Source organism: Marmota marmota, unplaced genomic scaffold, assembly GCF_001458135.2.
Source record: "Marmota marmota marmota unplaced genomic scaffold, marMar, whole genome shotgun sequence".
Lineage (NCBI taxonomy): Eukaryota > Metazoa > Chordata > Mammalia > Rodentia > Sciuridae > Marmota > Marmota marmota.
The window spans coordinates 44312595-44330766 of NW_026000037.1; the positions used below are offsets into that span (position 1 = coordinate 44312595).

The 18172-nt window shown below is 42.5% G+C and overlaps 1 protein-coding gene across 8 annotated transcripts in view; it reads right to left on the bottom strand.

Moving 5' to 3' along the window:
• Positions 1 to 10745: 10745 nt before the first annotated feature.
• The window catches only part of Nr4a2 (nuclear receptor subfamily 4 group A member 2), an 18486-nt gene continuing 11059 nt past the window's right edge, over positions 10746 to 18172 (bottom strand). For 4 of the 8 annotated variants that reach the window (XM_048812284.1, XM_048812281.1, XM_015479191.2 and 1 more), the window contains exons 2-8: positions 17020 to 17141; positions 15669 to 16534; positions 14742 to 14871; positions 14163 to 14326; positions 13064 to 13266; positions 12466 to 12644; positions 10746 to 12312 (exon numbers count right to left, since the gene is read on the bottom strand). In XM_048812284.1, the coding sequence (XP_048668241.1) occupies positions 12056 to 12312; positions 12466 to 12644; positions 13064 to 13266; positions 14163 to 14326; positions 14742 to 14871; positions 15669 to 16532 (1797 nt within the window). In that variant the 5' untranslated portion in view covers positions 16533 to 16534; positions 17020 to 17141 and the 3' untranslated portion in view covers positions 10746 to 12055. The other 4 variants (XM_048812286.1, XM_048812287.1, XR_007350933.1 and 1 more) reach the window with 4 other exon arrangements.

The following is an 18172-nucleotide window of genomic DNA, read 5'->3' on the forward strand; positions in this document are numbered from 1 at the left end:
TTTCTCTGATCGAAAAAAGGTCTCCACTTAGTACCATTCATGAGTGTAATTAATAAGATCTTTATTCATTATAAGAGTTATTCCTAGTAATGTTAAATAAAAACCTTATGACAGCAACCCCCTGAATCACCTCACATAAGTCAGCTTATTGCCAGATAAGAGTTCATTTTATTTATGGTCTTTCAACCAATTTTCAGCACTTGTGACAGCACTCATGTCAATCTGAATGAGTTTCAAATAAGATTTTGTAAAACCATCTCACAGGTTTCATGTTCCTTTTAGTCACCAGTTTTGTAACTTGATCAACGGATTGTTAAGTTTGACTGCCATGGTTCAATTTTTAATTGTGGAAGTTACTGTTATTAGCTAGAAGAAAAAAATTATTAGACTACTCTTAGTACTAGAAGATGGATTTCTCTAAGTGAAAGCCATAGGAACACAGACTTTTTTTTTTAAAACAGAGAGAGAGAGAGAGAAGAGAGAAAGAAAGAGATAGAGAGTTTTTTAATATTTATTTTTCAGTTTTCGGCGGGCACAACATCTTTATTTATTTATTTTTTGATGTGGTGCTGAGGATCGAACCCAGTGCCCCGCACATGCCAGGCGAGCATGTTACCGCTTGAGCCACATCCCCAGCCCAGGAACACAGACTTTTAAAAATAATAAGTATTCATTGTAAAATCATATATGTTTAATAATATGCCTACTTCCCATATTTATGTTCCTGTTTCACTAAGTTATCATCGGAATTTATGAATATGTCTACATAATGCAAGTATTTTATTCAAGTTACAGAAAAGAAAAAATGCTTATTTACAGCTCTTGTTTATAATAACTTGCCTTTTCTATCCTATACTGCTACTTGCAATCTAATGAATGATGTGTTTCTCACCCACACCAACTTTCCTATAATCATCAAATTCCATAGCTATTTTACATTATGCAACATTAGAATACTTATTTTGAATACATGTTAAGGGAAATTAACTCAAGGAAAAACAAGCACTTGATTTTCTTTTTTCTTGCTTTTCAGTTAAGTACAGACAAGAAATGTAATGAATGAATCAACAGTACATATTTTGATGAAAGCAATATTGAGCATACAAAACACTACACATTCAAGAAAAGCCTTGCATTTTTCTTAACTCATAACATTGAAAATGAGATTCACAATCTTGTTAGTGTCAGACTATAATCATTCACATTGCTCTACAAATCAAAATAATATTTTTAAAAGAGCAGCACTGCACATTCAATGTTAAAGTTTTATGTCATTTTGTGTTTTATGAATAAAATTTTACTTAGGAAGATCCACAAAGGGATGTGAAAGACAGAGGTTTTGTTAGTCAAGAAGAGAACCCAAGAGGATACTTGTAGATAGTGCATACAAGTTGGTCTCTTGATACCATTTGAGTTGCAAGAAGCGACATTAAATACTTCTGTTCACTGAAAGTAAACTTATGGTATTCTGGTCAAACCCTGAATCACAATTGCTATGTGTGTCATTGAAGTAATGAGTTTGTCTCTAGGGACAGGACACAAAGGAAAAAGCACATAAAACTTCCACTACAGAAGAAAAACAGCCCTGACACCCTAGACAGAGACAGTTGCCCCTCTGTCCTCCCACCTGGAGGTACATTGCTGTCCTGGCATGTGACAACATGTGGAGATTAAAAACAGGAGAAATATCTGGGACAAAAAAATGTCAAAGCCTTAGAGTCAGTTACAATCTTAAAAGAGCACAACATCGAGAGGGAAATCACATTATTCGGAACACGGGCTTTAAAGGAGGGAAAGGCAATTAGCAGCATATTGGTTCTAAAGAACAAATTTCAGTCAAATCTTTCATGAAACAAGTTTGAATAGACATTAGAACAGACTTTGAGCAGCCGTTGGGTTTATTGCACAAGGCAAAATGTGGTAGCAAAAGATTTCAATCGAAGTTCCTGCCCTTTCTGGCACTCAAAAAACAACAAATGCTAGTTCTTTTGGTAGAATGATACTCACACATTTGGAAAGTGCTTCACCAAAGATTAGTTTTGAACTCACTTATTGAGTTCAACCTGGAGAAATACTATAGAGAAGGATATGAAGGAAAGATGACCACAGTATCAAACCTATCTTATTCAGTGAATGCTGTTGAAATCCCTGATTCGACATAAATTTAAGTTTTCTTAAAATCCACTTACCTCAAGGCCACCTAGATTTCTCAACTCAATTAGCAATTCTCTATTAGAGATTCTTTTATCCCTTTCAAAAATAAATGGTAAAGGAAAAATTTTAAATGCTGCTCACACTATTTCAAAACCTCTACTCTCTACACCAAAATCTGGTGCACAAATTCCTTGGCTTCTGAGAGCATAATCATTCCACAGAATTGCTTTTGTTCCTTATTTGCTAATTCAAGACCATAGAAAGTTTGAGATATTTGAACATGCACAAAGTGCATTTGATTATCTATTGCTTCTTTAAAAACTGAAAAATTATCTCTTCTTCATGAAGATCTCTTTTCATACTCATACCATGAAAAGCAGTAATAGCCTAATGCATTAAAGCATCATTTGCATAAATAACAAAAAAATCAGTCATCCAATGAGCAGACTTGTAGACTCCAGATGTAAACACCAAAAGCTGCATTTTAGTAAGAAAATATGCACCATTGGGGAAAAATGCAAGACAGACAGAGCAGCACACCATACATAAAATGTCAAACATGTCAAAACACTCATGAATACCAACATCTCCCACCACACCACAACCAATTTTAAAGGTTATTTAGGGCTAACACATCTGCAAGTGCAGATTTTACAGCAGCAGACTTTATTTTTCTCAAATACATTAAAAATAAGTCACCAATGTGTCAATTGTTTCTGATGTTTTCACACACATGTAGTCCATGTAGAAAATTTTGCCCAGCACAGCTTAGGGCAGGACAGTTACACAGAACACAGACTCCTGGCTTTGAACAGCTTCATTATGGATTTCTGGAAGTTAGCTTTTAACTTTATCAATTCAGAATTCAAAAGGATAATTAGACAAAAAACAAAGAAAACAAATGTAACTATCTTCATACCACAAAAATAAAAAAAAATAAAAATAAAAAACCCTCTTAGGGCCTCTAATTCAACTTTTCAGAACTTTGTTTCAGAAAGACAATTTCAGAATATGTCACAAGGCTTCCTTGTCTCTAAGCCACTGATGGCGAATTATCTCTAGATAACTGCAGACAAGTAAGTTTTATAAATCAAGAAGCATAACACATGCAGAACACACTTATCCTATTCCTAGCCCTCAGATAAATGAAGCTTAAATTAAATGTCAAAGACGAACAAAATCTATAGTGTAAGCAAACAGCTGACCTAAATCCACCATATTTTGTTTGTCAAGTATGTATATTCTAATAAATTTTGTAATATAATAATACTGTTTTTGCCACCCTTTGACCATACCACATTAGATGCACAGAATCGTCTGAAGAAATATTATTTTCTGCTTGACTCTCTAAACAAAAGATATTTATACCATTTGGTAGACTGTACCAGCAGCTTTAACAAAATGTTAGTTACAATTGAACATTGTAGGCCATGAAGACAGGAAAAGTACAGGAAAGAGTAAATGGTTCATGCATAGCATTTTTCAGTTTTACTATCAGGGCTGTGACTATAGTAAATTAACTCACTGATGTACAATTTTGTATTCCTGATAGGAACTTGAGAAGTTGGCTGAAAATTAAATGGTTAATAAAAGAAAATTCAAATAGCTTGAGGATGAAAAACATTTTTCCTCCTTACTACATTTATGTGTCTTTCTCAGTGACATAAATATGCACAGTAATCATTCTCTTTCTTTTCTTGGGCAGCAAAGCAAGCAACTAAGGACTTCTTCACACATTAATTATGAAAAGCAATAAAAAAATAAGCCCTTCTTTAAAATTTCAGAGAAAAGAGCAGTCTACCATTATAACAACCCCACTATGACTTCATGTCCATGATTCCTTCCAAAAGTCTACACACACCTGAAAAAAAATAATAATCACAACTCTCAACAGGTAAGGAAACTCCTAGTCAGTTTCTATAGAAGTAGTGGGAAAAGGTTCAATCCATGTGAGTCAGCAATGCTAAAGCAAGGCACTTGGAATTACATATCTTGGCTATGAATTTGAAGTCCAGAGATTCCATGAAATTATAGGTCAAGTATTTTGAAGTAACTTTGAAGTAACCATCTGTAAAATGGAAATAATAATGCCAACTTCAGAGTTGGTATTCAAGAGGATTACATGATATGAAAGTTGACTTTGCAATATGTGGTAGATACAGTTATTGTTGTTGAAGGAAGCTCACAACCCATCAAAGGTGGTCTCAGTCTCATGATCTTGCCTTTCAGAATGGCACAAGTCTTTAACAGAGTCCATGTCATCCCTACCTGGAGATTGCAGCACTTCTTAGCAAACAAGTCCTTTAGCTAGAGTGGATTGACAAGGGATGAAACTTTCCACACCAATGATTTTGTTCCTTTTAATTTCTTTATCATGACTTGAAGCCTCTGTGTAGTTCTTATTAGCCCAGGGCTTCAAAACGAATGTCACACTCACTTTAAATAATCCTATGATGGCCTTCATATCTAACTTTCATCTCATACCTGCTCACCTACCTCCAGCTTTCTTCATGTGGCCTTTGCTCACTTATTTTTGTCTTATTTTTTTTTTCTTCTTTAAACTCATCCACATTATTGGTGGCACCCTGGCATCCTGTGTTTCTAAGACATTTTACCCTCTCCTTGTCATCTCTATTTGCATTCAACTCTAACATCTGATTAAATAAATCGTCTAAATTGCCTCAGCCATATTTATTTCTACCCATTTCTCAACAAAAGCTATGCTGCCTTCCTCATGCTTAGGTATAGCATATACATGAAAGGACCAGGCATTCCGTGAGTAGAAATGAGATATTCTCTTCTCTCCTTTCTCTATGGCTTCCTTCTCTATGTACTTCATGTTCACTCTCTTCCCAGGTACAGGTTGCCCAGGGAGAATAAAAGTGGGTTGCTATATATGCTTGTCTCCTCCCTTCCTGATGATTGATGCCCTGTTGGCTCTCAACAGATCACAGGACAGAGGATAAAAAGATGCTAAATTCTGTTGGGTGAGAGGAGAGGTTGGTTGATGGAAATAAATTTTAAAAAAGACAAGAAAGAAAGAGAGGAAATAAGAAATAAAACAACAAAAGCAACAAGCAGTTGCTGCCCGAGAAAAGAATGAAAATGCTGCCTATGTTTATGTTACTGAGAGGGTCATATTAAAAGGTAAAGAGAAAGGATGTTTTTCATCAATCTGTTTGAAGAAACAGAAATGGTCACAAAACCACATTGCTGAGGTTCCATATCAGCACCCCTCGGAAGAGGCAGTCCTTTCACTTATCACACAGTCTTTTCCATCAACAGTGGTTATCAAACTTTTTTTTTTAACAGAGACCCACGCTCAAATATATTTCATATTTTGACCCAAGTGTCAGCAAGCAATGCTTGGACTTCTTTTACTTTCCTACTCTGTGCAAAGCACTCTTCATTTCTATTCTGTTATTCTTTTATTTCTGTGGAAGAAAATCCTGACAGCAAGCCATCATGATCACTTTGAAAAACACTAATGGGTCAGGACCCTCAGCTTCACAAACAATGGCCTACTTACAGCTTGAAGAGTCCTTTCTCTCTTTATCCTATCCCCTTCTCAAATTTCCAATTTAATTTGAGGTTATCAACACAATCCTCTCAACATAACTTCCAGAGCCAGGAAATCAGCAGACTCATTCCCTCTGGAAGTCACTCTCATACCTGCCCTGCGAGAAAGAGTTCTCACGATTGCAGCAGCCCTTCAGCGACCCTCTGTTGCCCAAGGGAAGTCTATAGCAGAAACCTGGACACTGTGTCTGTTAGGACAGGTGGGACTTGTCCTAGAAATCCTACTTTATCTAAATACAGGTTTAGGTGGAAATAAGAAGAAATAGGAGTGGAGAAAATAACTGAGGGGAAAAAGAAACGCGGAGAAAAGCGTTGAAACGGTTGTCTCCTAGGATCCGAGTGCCGGCTCCGCACTGTATCCAGTTCAACTGAACACGCGACAAACAGCTCAGCCAAGCCAAGAGGGCAGCAAGCGGTCCGCAGTCGGCCTCTTGCAAAGCGGAAGGAATGCGCCCGACCGCAAGCGGAGAGGCTTATTAGCGGTCGCGTACCCCCTCCGGGCACAGCCCTGGTCTCGCCACTTGACTTGTGGCTCACTTCGGGGTGCGAGCCTAGGACCCATTACACGTGTTTCAAGGAGACCTGGAGGAGGGGCGGAAACCCGCGCGATCTCTTCAGGGCTTCAGGTCATAGACACACGTGTGGAGCACGCGTGTGGCATGGGTGTGTGTACCCCTTTCCCAGCACTTCCCAAGGCGCGGACGCGCCTGGCGATCCGGTTAGGACGTCTCACTCCCGCCCCTATGTGCGCCCCAACAACTAGAAAAAGAATTTTCCCCAGGGTCGTTTGGGATGCCGCCCCAGCCGGGTTCAATGTTCGGGTAGACCAGAGACTGGCTTTGGATGGGTAGGTGCAGGGAGAAGTCGGGAGCGCTCCTGGCTGCTGGCACTTGCGCCCAAACGCGCCAGACCTGACCAAGTGGTGACTAGAAAACCTGTTCTGGCCTCCGCCCTGGGAGATGTGGAACAGCTGGGAAAGACGCGGGGAGCATCTGGGGAAGGCTTGGAACAAACAGTTAACCGGGGCGAGTCCTTACTAATTACTCTAAGTCTCTCTCCGCAAAGTCTACCCATGCTACATTTGGAGTCAAACTCTTTCCAAAACGCAGAGGGCAGAGCAGGAGCGCTTGCGTCTCCACTTCTTCGTGTGCGGGACGCGTGTTCTCTTGAGTCATCCCAAAGGGTCAACATCAGACTAGGTCGAGAAGGGCGCCCTAGTGAGAAAGCAGAAACGGGGAGTAAGCGGCTAGAGCCCTTCTCTCCCGACTTCTTTCGCCACTATCTGCAGGGTCCAGAGCGCACCTCTCAGCCAGGGACAAGGGGTGCAGCTCTTCTCAGAGCGCCTCCAGCTGGGGTGGGGCTCTGCTTTCCTATGCAAGGACCGCTCGGTGAGACAGACGCCCTCCGACGGAAGTTGGACTTTTCCTAAGGAAAAGCACAGACGCAGAGGAAAGACGTTGTGGCCCCCGCAGTCGCTTCCAATTGTGCTCAGGAAACATACTAAGGGAAAATGACTTGAAGTAACAGCCTCGCCATCCTAAACGGTTATGTTTAATATTTAATTTTGGCGTCTAGTAAAATTTAAAGTAAAAATAAAAAGCGGATTTTCATGTGTTCGTTTTATTGTTAAAAACGAATTATTTAAAAAACTGATAAACTACTTAGAATTCATATCTTGCTTTACCAGTAAAGTCAGGCAGTATCGACCGGACCTATTACTGAAAACATGATTGAGATCTACATAGAACCTTTAGCAAAGACTGTTGCAACCAGGTGCGCTTTTTTCGGTTACATCTCAGACCAATGGGGAGGAGAGGGTGATTGGGCGTTGGCCAGAAACCCCAATATCTTGGCAACCCTGTTAGACTACAAAACTGAGTCAAATCCCGGCCCTTGAGGTGCCCCGGGAGTTTGAGTTGTTGAGAAATTCCCGGGAGCGCCAAGAAGCGAGAGTTCATATTCTCAGATAGCGGGACAGGTGCATGTGTATGGGGGGGGGGGGGGAACGCTCTCCTTAAAGCCCTCCTTGAAGAGTACATAGTAGAAACACTCATTCCCAGATCTATATTCAATCCTTAACATAATACAGGGGGGGGAAAGTTTGAAAATCTGCAGGACTAGATACCCTCCTACTCCCGCTTTAAGAGAACCCGTATCCATTTTTTTCCCCTGTAGATTAAGGGATAATGTCCTCCAGACAAGCTCCTCTCCCACCGAGGGAGGCGAGGCCGGGCCGGAGAGACTCTCAGCCCTTGCTCTCCGCAGCCACCTCGGCGCTGCCGCGTGGCGGATAAAAGAGGAAGCGGACCGGTGCATGGAGCCAGGCGTGGACCTGGTGGTGCAAAGATGCGCAACACACGCTAAGCTTGGAAGTGCTCTGGGGTTGGTTCCCTGTATAGGGCCTGGTGAGAAGGAAATAATACCCTATACTGGAAAACTATGTGATTAAAATTATGACAAAAAATACAATAAAACTTTTCCCTTGCAGATCTGTTTTATCTTAGAAGTTTTATTTCTTCACTGCTGACGCCTAGATTTAAAATATAATTAGATAGATAATTGGATATTAGCATTGACGCAGTGGCACACTAAAGAGATTTTTAAGGCAAGTGAAATTGAACCTTCAAGTGACATTCTAAAATTGACAAAAATATCTACATCTTTTTTCTTGAGATCCTTACAAACAGAGAACCAGTGGCCCTTAAGACTTGGGGAAAGGGATACCCAAACTGTCTAGGGATGAAATCGCGCAGCAGAAAGAAATATACAACATTAGATCATTGGGTGCTTCTGTCACTGCAGGGTGCTATCAGTTCCCTGGGCGTGCATACCTCTTGCATTAGAATCAAGACTAGAGATTCAAACACACCCATCTCTCTCCTACCCACCACCCTCCAAAAAAAAACAAAAAAACAAAAACCGGAAGTCTGAATGAGGGTCCAAAGAATACCCAGAGTAGCTGGCTGCTACAGTAACCTGAGCGGCAGAAAGGAAAAACATCAGGCGATAGAGCTGCTCACCTGTACTTTGAACTAAAGGTATCTCTCCATAAAGTCAGGGTGTTCTAGGCAATCACTTAAAGTGACTAGACACGAGAATTTAAGATTACACCTTCTCTCAGAGCTGAGAATATATGTCAATGATTCTCTAACAATGGTCATATATCTTCCATTGCGGAACTATACACAATAATTGAAACTCTTAAGAAGATGGGGGAGAGGATATGAATTCACCACACTAAAGTTTTAATCTCTTTCTAAAGAATTCTCATGGTACTTCAGACTTTGCCAATGTAGCGTTGCCTGTGGCTTTTCCTGGGCTTCATTCCTAAAAAAGAAGAAGGGAAAAAAATAGGACCCCAAAAGTCCTTGGCTGAGCAAACCTCTGAAGATACAAGAGAGATGCAAGTGAGGATCTTTAGGTGACTTTGAAATACAAAAGGCACTAGACACTTTGCAACTTAGGATTCATAACTGAATGTACACTGAGCAGGTGCAGTTTGCACGCCGGCATGGAAGCGCTTCCTCCCTCCCTCCTTTCACCCCAATTCTCAAGAGGCTAACTGCGCCTGGAGTGATGTACACCCATTGGCCTGGGGTGATGTACCGAGGCTTCCTTAGGAGAGAACAAAATCCACAGAGTTGTTTCTGGGTTCAACTTTCAGGGATTCTGTGAAGGAATGTAATTGTCTGGAGGCTGCAGACACCTGGGTTATGAGTGCTGATTGTTCTGCAGACTCCTAGCGATTTCTGCAGAGCTTTTGCTATCTTCTTATTAGTTTGTGGCTTGGTTGGGAATAAGATGTGAAAACAAAATGAAATGGCTATCTTCATCTTTTCAAGAAAGCCAGAACATTGGACATTCGTTATTATGTGACCTCTTATGTGGGCACCCTCTTTTTCCCCTCAGTTACCTGGAGAGAAATGTGCAGTTGTATAAAATAACCTTAAATTACCACTGGCACCTGCCTTCTTTTTGCCCACCCATAAAACAATTCTTTTCAAAAGAAAAGGAGGGGGAGGCAAAGGAAAAATAACAACCTAAGAACTCTTGTGGCAATTTACTGTTCTAGCCCTGCATTTTAAAAACAGTAACGCTCTTTGCAAATTTCAGTGACCCGGAGGCCATCTGTAATTCACCAGGGTCAGTGAAATAGATGGTTCCATCTTGCTCTTTCTATGAATTCGTAGCTGGCCTAGAGCGAAACTCAGATGGGAGCACCCAAGGATAAGGTTGCTGTGGGGAAGTTCAGCGGCTAAGCAGCGTCAACAACATCCTTTATTTGCTGAAAGTTGGTGCTGGGTAAAATCCTAGAGGCCCTGCTACAATTTGCTTATACAAGACCCAGGACCTGACAAACAGATGATTTATTATTTATCTAAGAAACTTGTAAGATTGAATTATTTATTCTAAAACTGCAAAATGCACCTCATCACTATTCACTGAAGAAGGAAAAAAGTTGTAAGAAATGTCACTACTGAGTTTCACTCTGTGCAACAAAGTGAAAACTGACCCTAGGCCCAAAGAGCCTGAAATGTTCAGCTCTTCTTCCAGGATCCATACCAAAAATGAGCAGTATGTAGATGAACTGGAAATCCAGAGATAATCTACAGGACTTTTAAAATCTGTATTCTTCCACCACTGCCCAAGCCAAGAACTCAACAAAAATTCCCAACTTACAAAAGTTCAAAAGCTTTTTGGTCTCCTGAACTTCTCTTCTGAAAGCTGCAGTTATTCATAAAATTAGCAGAAGAGTTAGACATTCTAAATAGATTCTAATAAATGTAGGTCATCAGACTGGAAAATTCTGGTTAAAGAAAAACATTGTACTGAATTCTCTAGATAATTAGTACAACTACCAAGTTCTTTTTGCCAGAATAGAGCTAGGTTGTCAGTTTGAAATTCAGATGTCAAATAACTAACATATCCCAAGTTAATCTCCAACTCTGCCTGTTGTATCATGTTGTTTAGTCATCATTTTCTTCCTGACCCAAAAAGAAGACAAGGCTGTGTTCATTTACATGGTTTATTGTTGTAAACATTAAAATTGTCTTTCTCAAAGAAAGAATTTATCAGAAAAAAAATCAGTCTCTAACTGTCATACACCATAGAAAAAAAGGCAGTGACTCGTTTCATGTGCCATACTAGAAATATACAAAGAAAAATACTACAGAATATGGCAATATTAAAATTCTTACTCAAACATAAAATAATATATTAACTGACAATTTTAGACATTTTTAAAAAACAAAAAAAAAAAATTCAAAGTGCTCAGTAATTTCCAGGGAGTTATGTATATTATAAGCACTCTGGAAACAGTCAAAAGCTGCTGCATGCAAGATTTGTTTAGCTTTAGACAACAAAATAATCAAGATATAAACTTTCTTTTATCAACATCAACAGTACATACAACACTTACAAACAAGGAATGTTGGACGGTGTTACAAACACTATGTGTCCCTTTTGCCAGGATTTTCCGATGTGTTAATACTTGTGCCCACCTATTTTACAATTGAGAAAATGTTTAAGCTCAGATAACTACCAATCTTTATAAAATCTAACAGACTACATAGTGTCTGAAATACTATTTATATAATATAGACATTACTGAAGTAGCAAGTGCCTATAACATTTCAACCTAGAATCAACATGCTTGTCCCTTTTTATGTAATTATTTATTTTCTTTTTTGCAAACACACTTATTTTTTAGAATTTGTAATATTTATTCATAAATAGGCACAAAATAATTTAAAAAGCCAAACTGCATTGGGTAAATTTACAAGCCTTTGCCTTCTTCAACTCATGCCACCCACGCAACATTTAGTTTTACTATATATTACAGCTTTCTTTACAGCAGAAAACTTTGAAGTCTTGTTAAAGGGCAATACTTGTGGGTCCCCATACGATAGGTGTGTGTGTGTGTGTGTGTGTGTGTGTGTGTGTGTATTACATCTGTCTTAACTGCAACAACCAACCATGGCCAAACATTTCCCATCATACATGAGCAATCTTTCTTCTGAACATTAAATTGATCTTTAACTGATAATAAAAAGTTTATACCACTTTATTGTGTGTAGTCCATGTTCTAAATCCAGGATGCCCCGGAGCCAAAATGCCCTTTCAGGTTCTGCCTGCAGGTTAGGAAATAGCAACAGTTTTTGTTTGTTTGTTTTCTTTAGGAATGGAGGGGCTGGGGGTTTTACAGAAGAGGGAACAGCTTGAGCTGAGACAGCTCAGAGGGCTATCTCTGCCCATGTGACTAGCCCCCTCTGGACAGTTTCAGTTTTCTTTCCAGTTCCTTATAAGTGCATGGGAGAAGATCTTAGAAAGGTAAAGTGTCCAGGAAAAGTTTGTCAATTATTGCTGGTGGTGGTACCAAGTCTTCCAATTTCAGGTAGAAAATGCGTTGTAGACCCTGTGTACAAAGGGTACGGAGTTCTGGGAGCTTCCCCAACAGTTTGGACAGATAGTTGGGGCGGTTCAACCCCCCATTATTGAAAGTCACGTGGTCTTTGAGACAATTTACAATTTTGTTTTGCAGTTCTTCCACTCTCTTGGGTTCTTTGAGCCCATGTCTCTCTAGAAAACACAATCAGAAACAAACAAACAAAAGAAAAAAAAAGGCACAAAATAGTTAGTTAGCTGGCAAGACCAGAAACAATGTGCGACAAGCGAAAGTGAATCCTGTTGGGCAGTTCTGGAGGGGAAGTACCCTGCACCTGCAGTACTGACCTGTAACCATAGCCAGGGCAGCAATGCAGGAGAAGGCAGAAATGTCGATGTTCATATTCTGCAAGTTGGAGGAGAATTCAACAATGGAATCAATCCATTCCCCAAAGCCACGCACGCATTGCAACCTGTGCAAGACCACCCCATTGCAAAAGATGAGTTTACCCTCCACTGGGTTGGACCTGCAATTAATACCAAAGAGAGAGGGGAGAAAAAGAGAGAGAGAAAAGCTAAACAACTAATTACTTGAAGAGCAATAAATGAGGGATTTAAGAGGCACCTAATTACTGAAGAGTTAATAAAATGTAGACCAGTGGACCTTGAAAGGGTTTAATTTCATAACAATCAAGAACGCCCCCTATCCCACCTCCATTCCATTCCATTCATTCAAGGTTTCTGGGCTTTTGTTCCTTCCCTTCTCCATTTGTTTTCTATCTTTTCTTTTCTTTTCCCTCTTTCATTTCCTCTTCTGTCTTTTTCCCTTCTTCCTCTTTTCTATTCCCTTTCCTCCTTTTTTTTTTTTTTTTTTTTTTTTTTTTTTTTTTTTTTTACTTTCTTGATTCTTCTCCCAGCCTCCCTGGATCACCTCTTCCATTATTACCTGTATGCTAATCGAAGGACAAACAGTTCTAAGAAAGCTGATTCAAAAAGCAGGTCCTGGTCAGCTTTGGGCAGGTCAGCAAAGCCGGGGATCTTCTCCGCCCAGCCCCTGATGATCTCCATGGAGCCAGTCAGGAGATCATAGAACTGCTGTATATGCTGGGTGTCATCTCCACTCATCTGATAGTCAGGGTTCGCCTGGAACTGGAATTTCATTTTAAAAAGCACTTAATGAGGTTCTCTAAAATATATAACCCGTGAAATTGCTAACCCCGTTTCTAGTAGGGGAGCCAGGTTTTTATAACAATTAAACCTCTCTCTGACCAGTAAGGAAATTAGATGTTCCGGGGCAATTAATTCAATTAGGGACGGTGCTATGAGGTCGCTGCTTTAAATATGTAAATTACCATTTCCATACAGACTAAATACAGTGCCAGCCAGCCCTGGGAAACGCTCACTCTTATCTCCACAAAACAATTGACACGTTAGTATTCATGCTAGTCCCAGAGTGGGTCTCGAGCTGAGACGCCCTTTGCAAATCTTAATAATATTGCAGTCGCTTCTAGGTTTGCCCAACATACTTCCTCCAATTAAAGCTCTCACATATTTCACAGCTGGAGTAAAAGAGGAATTTGACCACTTGATCCCTGACCCTGGTGCCATTCCTTACACCCCTCTCTTTTCATTCCCTAGCCCCAAGGCAGGTTCCACATCCTTCACCCAGGCAGTGGCAGGAAGGATGAGAATTATAACATCTGTATGCAGGATTGAGAATAAAGTAGACATGGGGAGATTTTGTGCAGCCTCAGGTTTTGCCTTAGAGACACTGGTGTATAGGATGGTCAAGGAGTACTAGGGGAGTGGGGGTTCACAGAGATTCCACCACTCTATCATGTCCTCTCCTCTTTGCTCTGTTGGATCCTCTGGTCTACACTTCTCAGTTACTGGACTGTCTCCTGTGGCCCCGCCCAGAGTTGTGAGGCATATCGCCTTGTTTGCCTCCTTTACCCCTTGGGTCTGAGGGTTAGTGCTGGGTGTGGGAAGGGGGTCCTGCCCATCTGTTGGTTTGTCCACATGATAGCCCCCCTCCAACTTCTTACCCTGGAATAGTCCAGGCTGGTCATAGCCGGGTTGGAGTCGACATGGGCCCTGACGAGGGCACTGATCAGACTCACCGGGGGCGAGGGGGGAGAGGGCTCCTGTGGGCTCTTCGGTTTCGAGGGTAAACGACCTCTCCGGCCTTTTAAACTGTCCGTGCGAACCACTGCAAAAGAATAGCCCTGTTAGCGCCACTCCCCCGAGCCCAGGCCCAGATGCCGCCTGGGCTCCTCCCTCAGGAAGGCCGCAGTCATGGGGCGCCAGGCCCGGGCGGCTCAGGGTCCCCTCTGCTTGTAAAGCCTTTACTGACGAGAAGCATAAACAATGTGGGGTTATTTTATGTCTTCCTCCAACTGGGTCGTATAGTTAAAGGCGAGAAGGACCTGGCAGCTTTCTCTAGAGGAGGCTGAGCAAGCAGGCAGCTGCAGGATCTTGGAGGCCAGACTGAAGCAGGGCGGTGAAGCAGGGAGGGGGGGGGGACCCGAGACCCTTCCATCTAGGAAGTAGAAAGTAGGACTGGGGTACCGGTAGCCGGTTTTCAAGGGCGCACATTGAAGAATGGGCAGTTTGCGGTGACCTACCTTCTTTGACCATCCCAACAGCCAGGCACTTTTGAAATCGGCAATATTGACAACGATTCCGGCGCCGCTTGTCCACTGGGCAGTTTTTATTTGCTAAACACACATATTTCGCGTTTTTTTGCACTGTGCGCTGCAAAAGGAAACAATGTAGGCCGAAAATTACTTTTTTTTTACCTTGAAAATTCAGCAACCCGGAGACAATTACTGAATGGCTGGGGTCCACACTCCCTCCCCACAAACAAGCACAAACACACAATTCCTTTTTATTTTTTTTTTCCTTTTTCTTTTCTATTTCTTTTCTTTTTCCTCCCCCAGGGTATTTAACAGAAGAAAATTGATAGCGTTAACATTTGAGCTAACCTTGCCGCTCCTTGCTGTGTTTTATATGCCAAGAGAAGGAGAAGGAGACGCTCAGTAAATACAAATCCGTGGGCATTCATATTATTTACATTCCTTGGAGACCTTCTCTATTTAAAATGATAAGATTATTCAATCAGGATGGCGAAATAAAGAGATCACTTAATTTGACCATAGGGAATTCTGTTCCACTTGGTTAGCTCAGACACGGTTCTCTGTCCTAACCAATTTCAATCTGAACAGGGAAGACAGCTCCTAGCACATGCAAATGACCCTCTTCCAACTCCAGCTCCAGCAACTTCGGGCGGGGGCCCGCCGGGTCCGCTGGCTGCGGGGGATGTGGCCCAGGGTCTACAAGTCTTTCTGCGTCCCTTGCTCAGATAACCCGGAGCAACTCCCTCCACCACCGCAAGCCTTGGGCAGCTGCAGGGCCGCTTAGGCTGGCCAGAGAGACTCGGGCGGTCCGGGGCGAGCTAGGGCCGGGTTGCCCGAACCAATGCGAAGGGCACAGTTCAGGGTCCCGGGCACTATGGAGAACCACCCTGCCTCCTCTGCCCCTCCTTTGCTCACCTTAAAGAAGCCTTTGCAGCCCTCACAAGTGCGCACGCCGTAGTGCTGGCAAGCCGCATTGTCGCCACACACCGCACACAGCCCCTCGTTGGAGGGGGAGCCCCGCGACGGTGGCGAGGGCACCTGTGTGTCAAGCAGCTGAGACGCGTGGCCGATCTGCAGGCCCGGGAAGCCCATAGACGCAGGCTTGCGAATGGGGTTGGGCACAGCGAAGGTCTGCCCGTCCACCACGTGGTGGCTGCCCGCGGGCTCCGGGTTCATGGGGACGTGCAGGGGCCCGTCGAAGCGCATCTGGCAGCTAGACACCGGAGTGCCTGGGGGCGACTGCTTAAAGGAGAAGAGCGAGAGGCGGGAGACAGGCGTTTTCCTCTGCTCAATCATGTGTGTAGTGGCTACGTAGTTCTGGTGGAAGTTGTGGAGAGACCCCGGGTCGTCCCACATGGGGCTGTGTTGCACCTGGAAGCCCGGGGTGGTGGGTGTCGGAGGCGAGGAGGGCTTGTAGTAAACCGACCCGGAGTGCGGCATCATCTCCTCAGACTGGGGGGGCAGGTGGCTGTGTTGCTGGTAGTTGTGCATCTGAATGTCTTCTACCTTAATGGAGGACTGCTGTCCGGACAGGGGCATTTGGTACAAGCAAGGTGGCTTGACGTCGTAGCCTGTGCTGTAGTTGTCCATAAAGGTACTGAAGCTGGGGAGAGAAGTGGTGGCAGTGATTTCAGTGTTGGTGAGGTCCATGCTAAACTTGACAAACTCTGGAGTTAAGAAATCGGAGCTGTATTCTCCCGAAGAGTGGTAACTGTAGCTCTGAGAAGCAGGGCTGGCTCCTTGAGGCGAGGACCCATACTGCGCCTGAACACAAGGCATGGCTGGAAATGAAACAGGGTGATATACACTCAGCCTGGTCAACTGAACACTTTCTCCCGGGTTCGGGTACACCTGGAGCTACACCGGCAGCCCACGGCGGTCAGAGAGCCGGTAGGTGCGCAAGAGGAGGAAGGGCGAGAGAGGTCGAATGCTGCAGAGCAACAGTGTAAAGTGTAAAAAGACTGTACAAACAAAGACCCAGAGCTAGAAAGCTATTGAGGGTCCACACTCTCAGATATTTCCAAATGCCTACTCCCCTCCCCCCTCCACCTCCACCCCAACCAATCCCGCTCTGAAGAAACTCTTCTCTGAAGCTCTGGTTCCGCGAGCTTTCTAGAAATGACCATCTAGAAATAAAGTTGAATTGCACAATGGAAAGTTCTCTGTAACCTTAAGTTACAGGGTTTGCCTGAGAAAATCGTGTCGTGCTGTTTGTTGATGGCTAGGGAACTCAGGAAAGGTGATGAAAGAAATAAAGTTCACTAACCTTCAGCCGAGTTACTGGTGTTTTCGAGGAAATTAAAGGTGGACAGTGTCGTAATTCAATGAAGGGCAGTTTCCAAGGTATTTAGAAAAGCAATGGGGAGTCCAGTCTGTCGGATCTCCTTCCTAAAATACAGACACAGGAAGTTTCAGGGTGTCTTCCCAACTGAGATTTGGCTGGGCTTATGCAGACTCACCAGACAGGCCCTTTTATGTCTCATTGGAAATTAGGGTGTAGCCTTTACCAAACAGCAGTTAAAATGGATGTGAAAAGACGTGACTGGAAACAAGAGATAATGCCACCCATTGCACTGTGTAAATCCTTGCAAAGAAAGGATCCTGAAGGAGGAAAGGTATTCCATGAACTTATTTAACACTTATGATGTAATGAATTGGCCCCTTTGCTAGAGTGTGGGTGGAGGGGTCATTTCCCTTTTTGCTTATTTCAGACCTGAATAAGAAGACTAGAATTGAAGAGAAAGTACACAGTTAGAATCTACTTTTTTCTTTTCCTGGTGAAATAGGCTTTTATGGAGGGGGGGGGGGGTAATTAGAAGTTAAGAATATAAAATGAGAAAACAATTCCCTCTTCTTACAAAATCTTAGCAAGGCCTAGACATACAAGAAGACAATTAGAGTGGAAGCATCTGTGTTTCCTAAGTGTTTTTACCAGAGCACTTAGAAACAAACAAGTGAATCGGTGTTCATGTCTCCAGAAAACTTGGTTTTCTACATCTTTAATGGCCAAGGGGTGGAATGAGGGGACTATGTTTTCATGAGCATCTTGGGTCAACTGCAGAGGAAGAGAATACTGCATATAGGGTATTGCACCAGTGTAAAAGCACTTTGCAGCCTATCAAGCTGAACACCTTCTCCACAATGCTTTCCACAATCTGCCTACTTGCTGGAACAAGGCATCCTTGTGTCCTAGTAATTTTCGGATGTTTTCACTTGGAAGGCATCCTAGAGCACAGACGATCTTATAATGAACAAGAAAGCCAAACATCATCGACTCTTGCTCTCTCCCTTCCCTCATAATCTTGATGGGTGGGGGGGGGGGGATGGCAGAAGAAAAAGCTAACCAGAAAAAAAAAATTAAGGAGACTTTGACCCTCTTCAACCCTTGGAGATAAGTCTATGCTAGATATTAAGCCCCC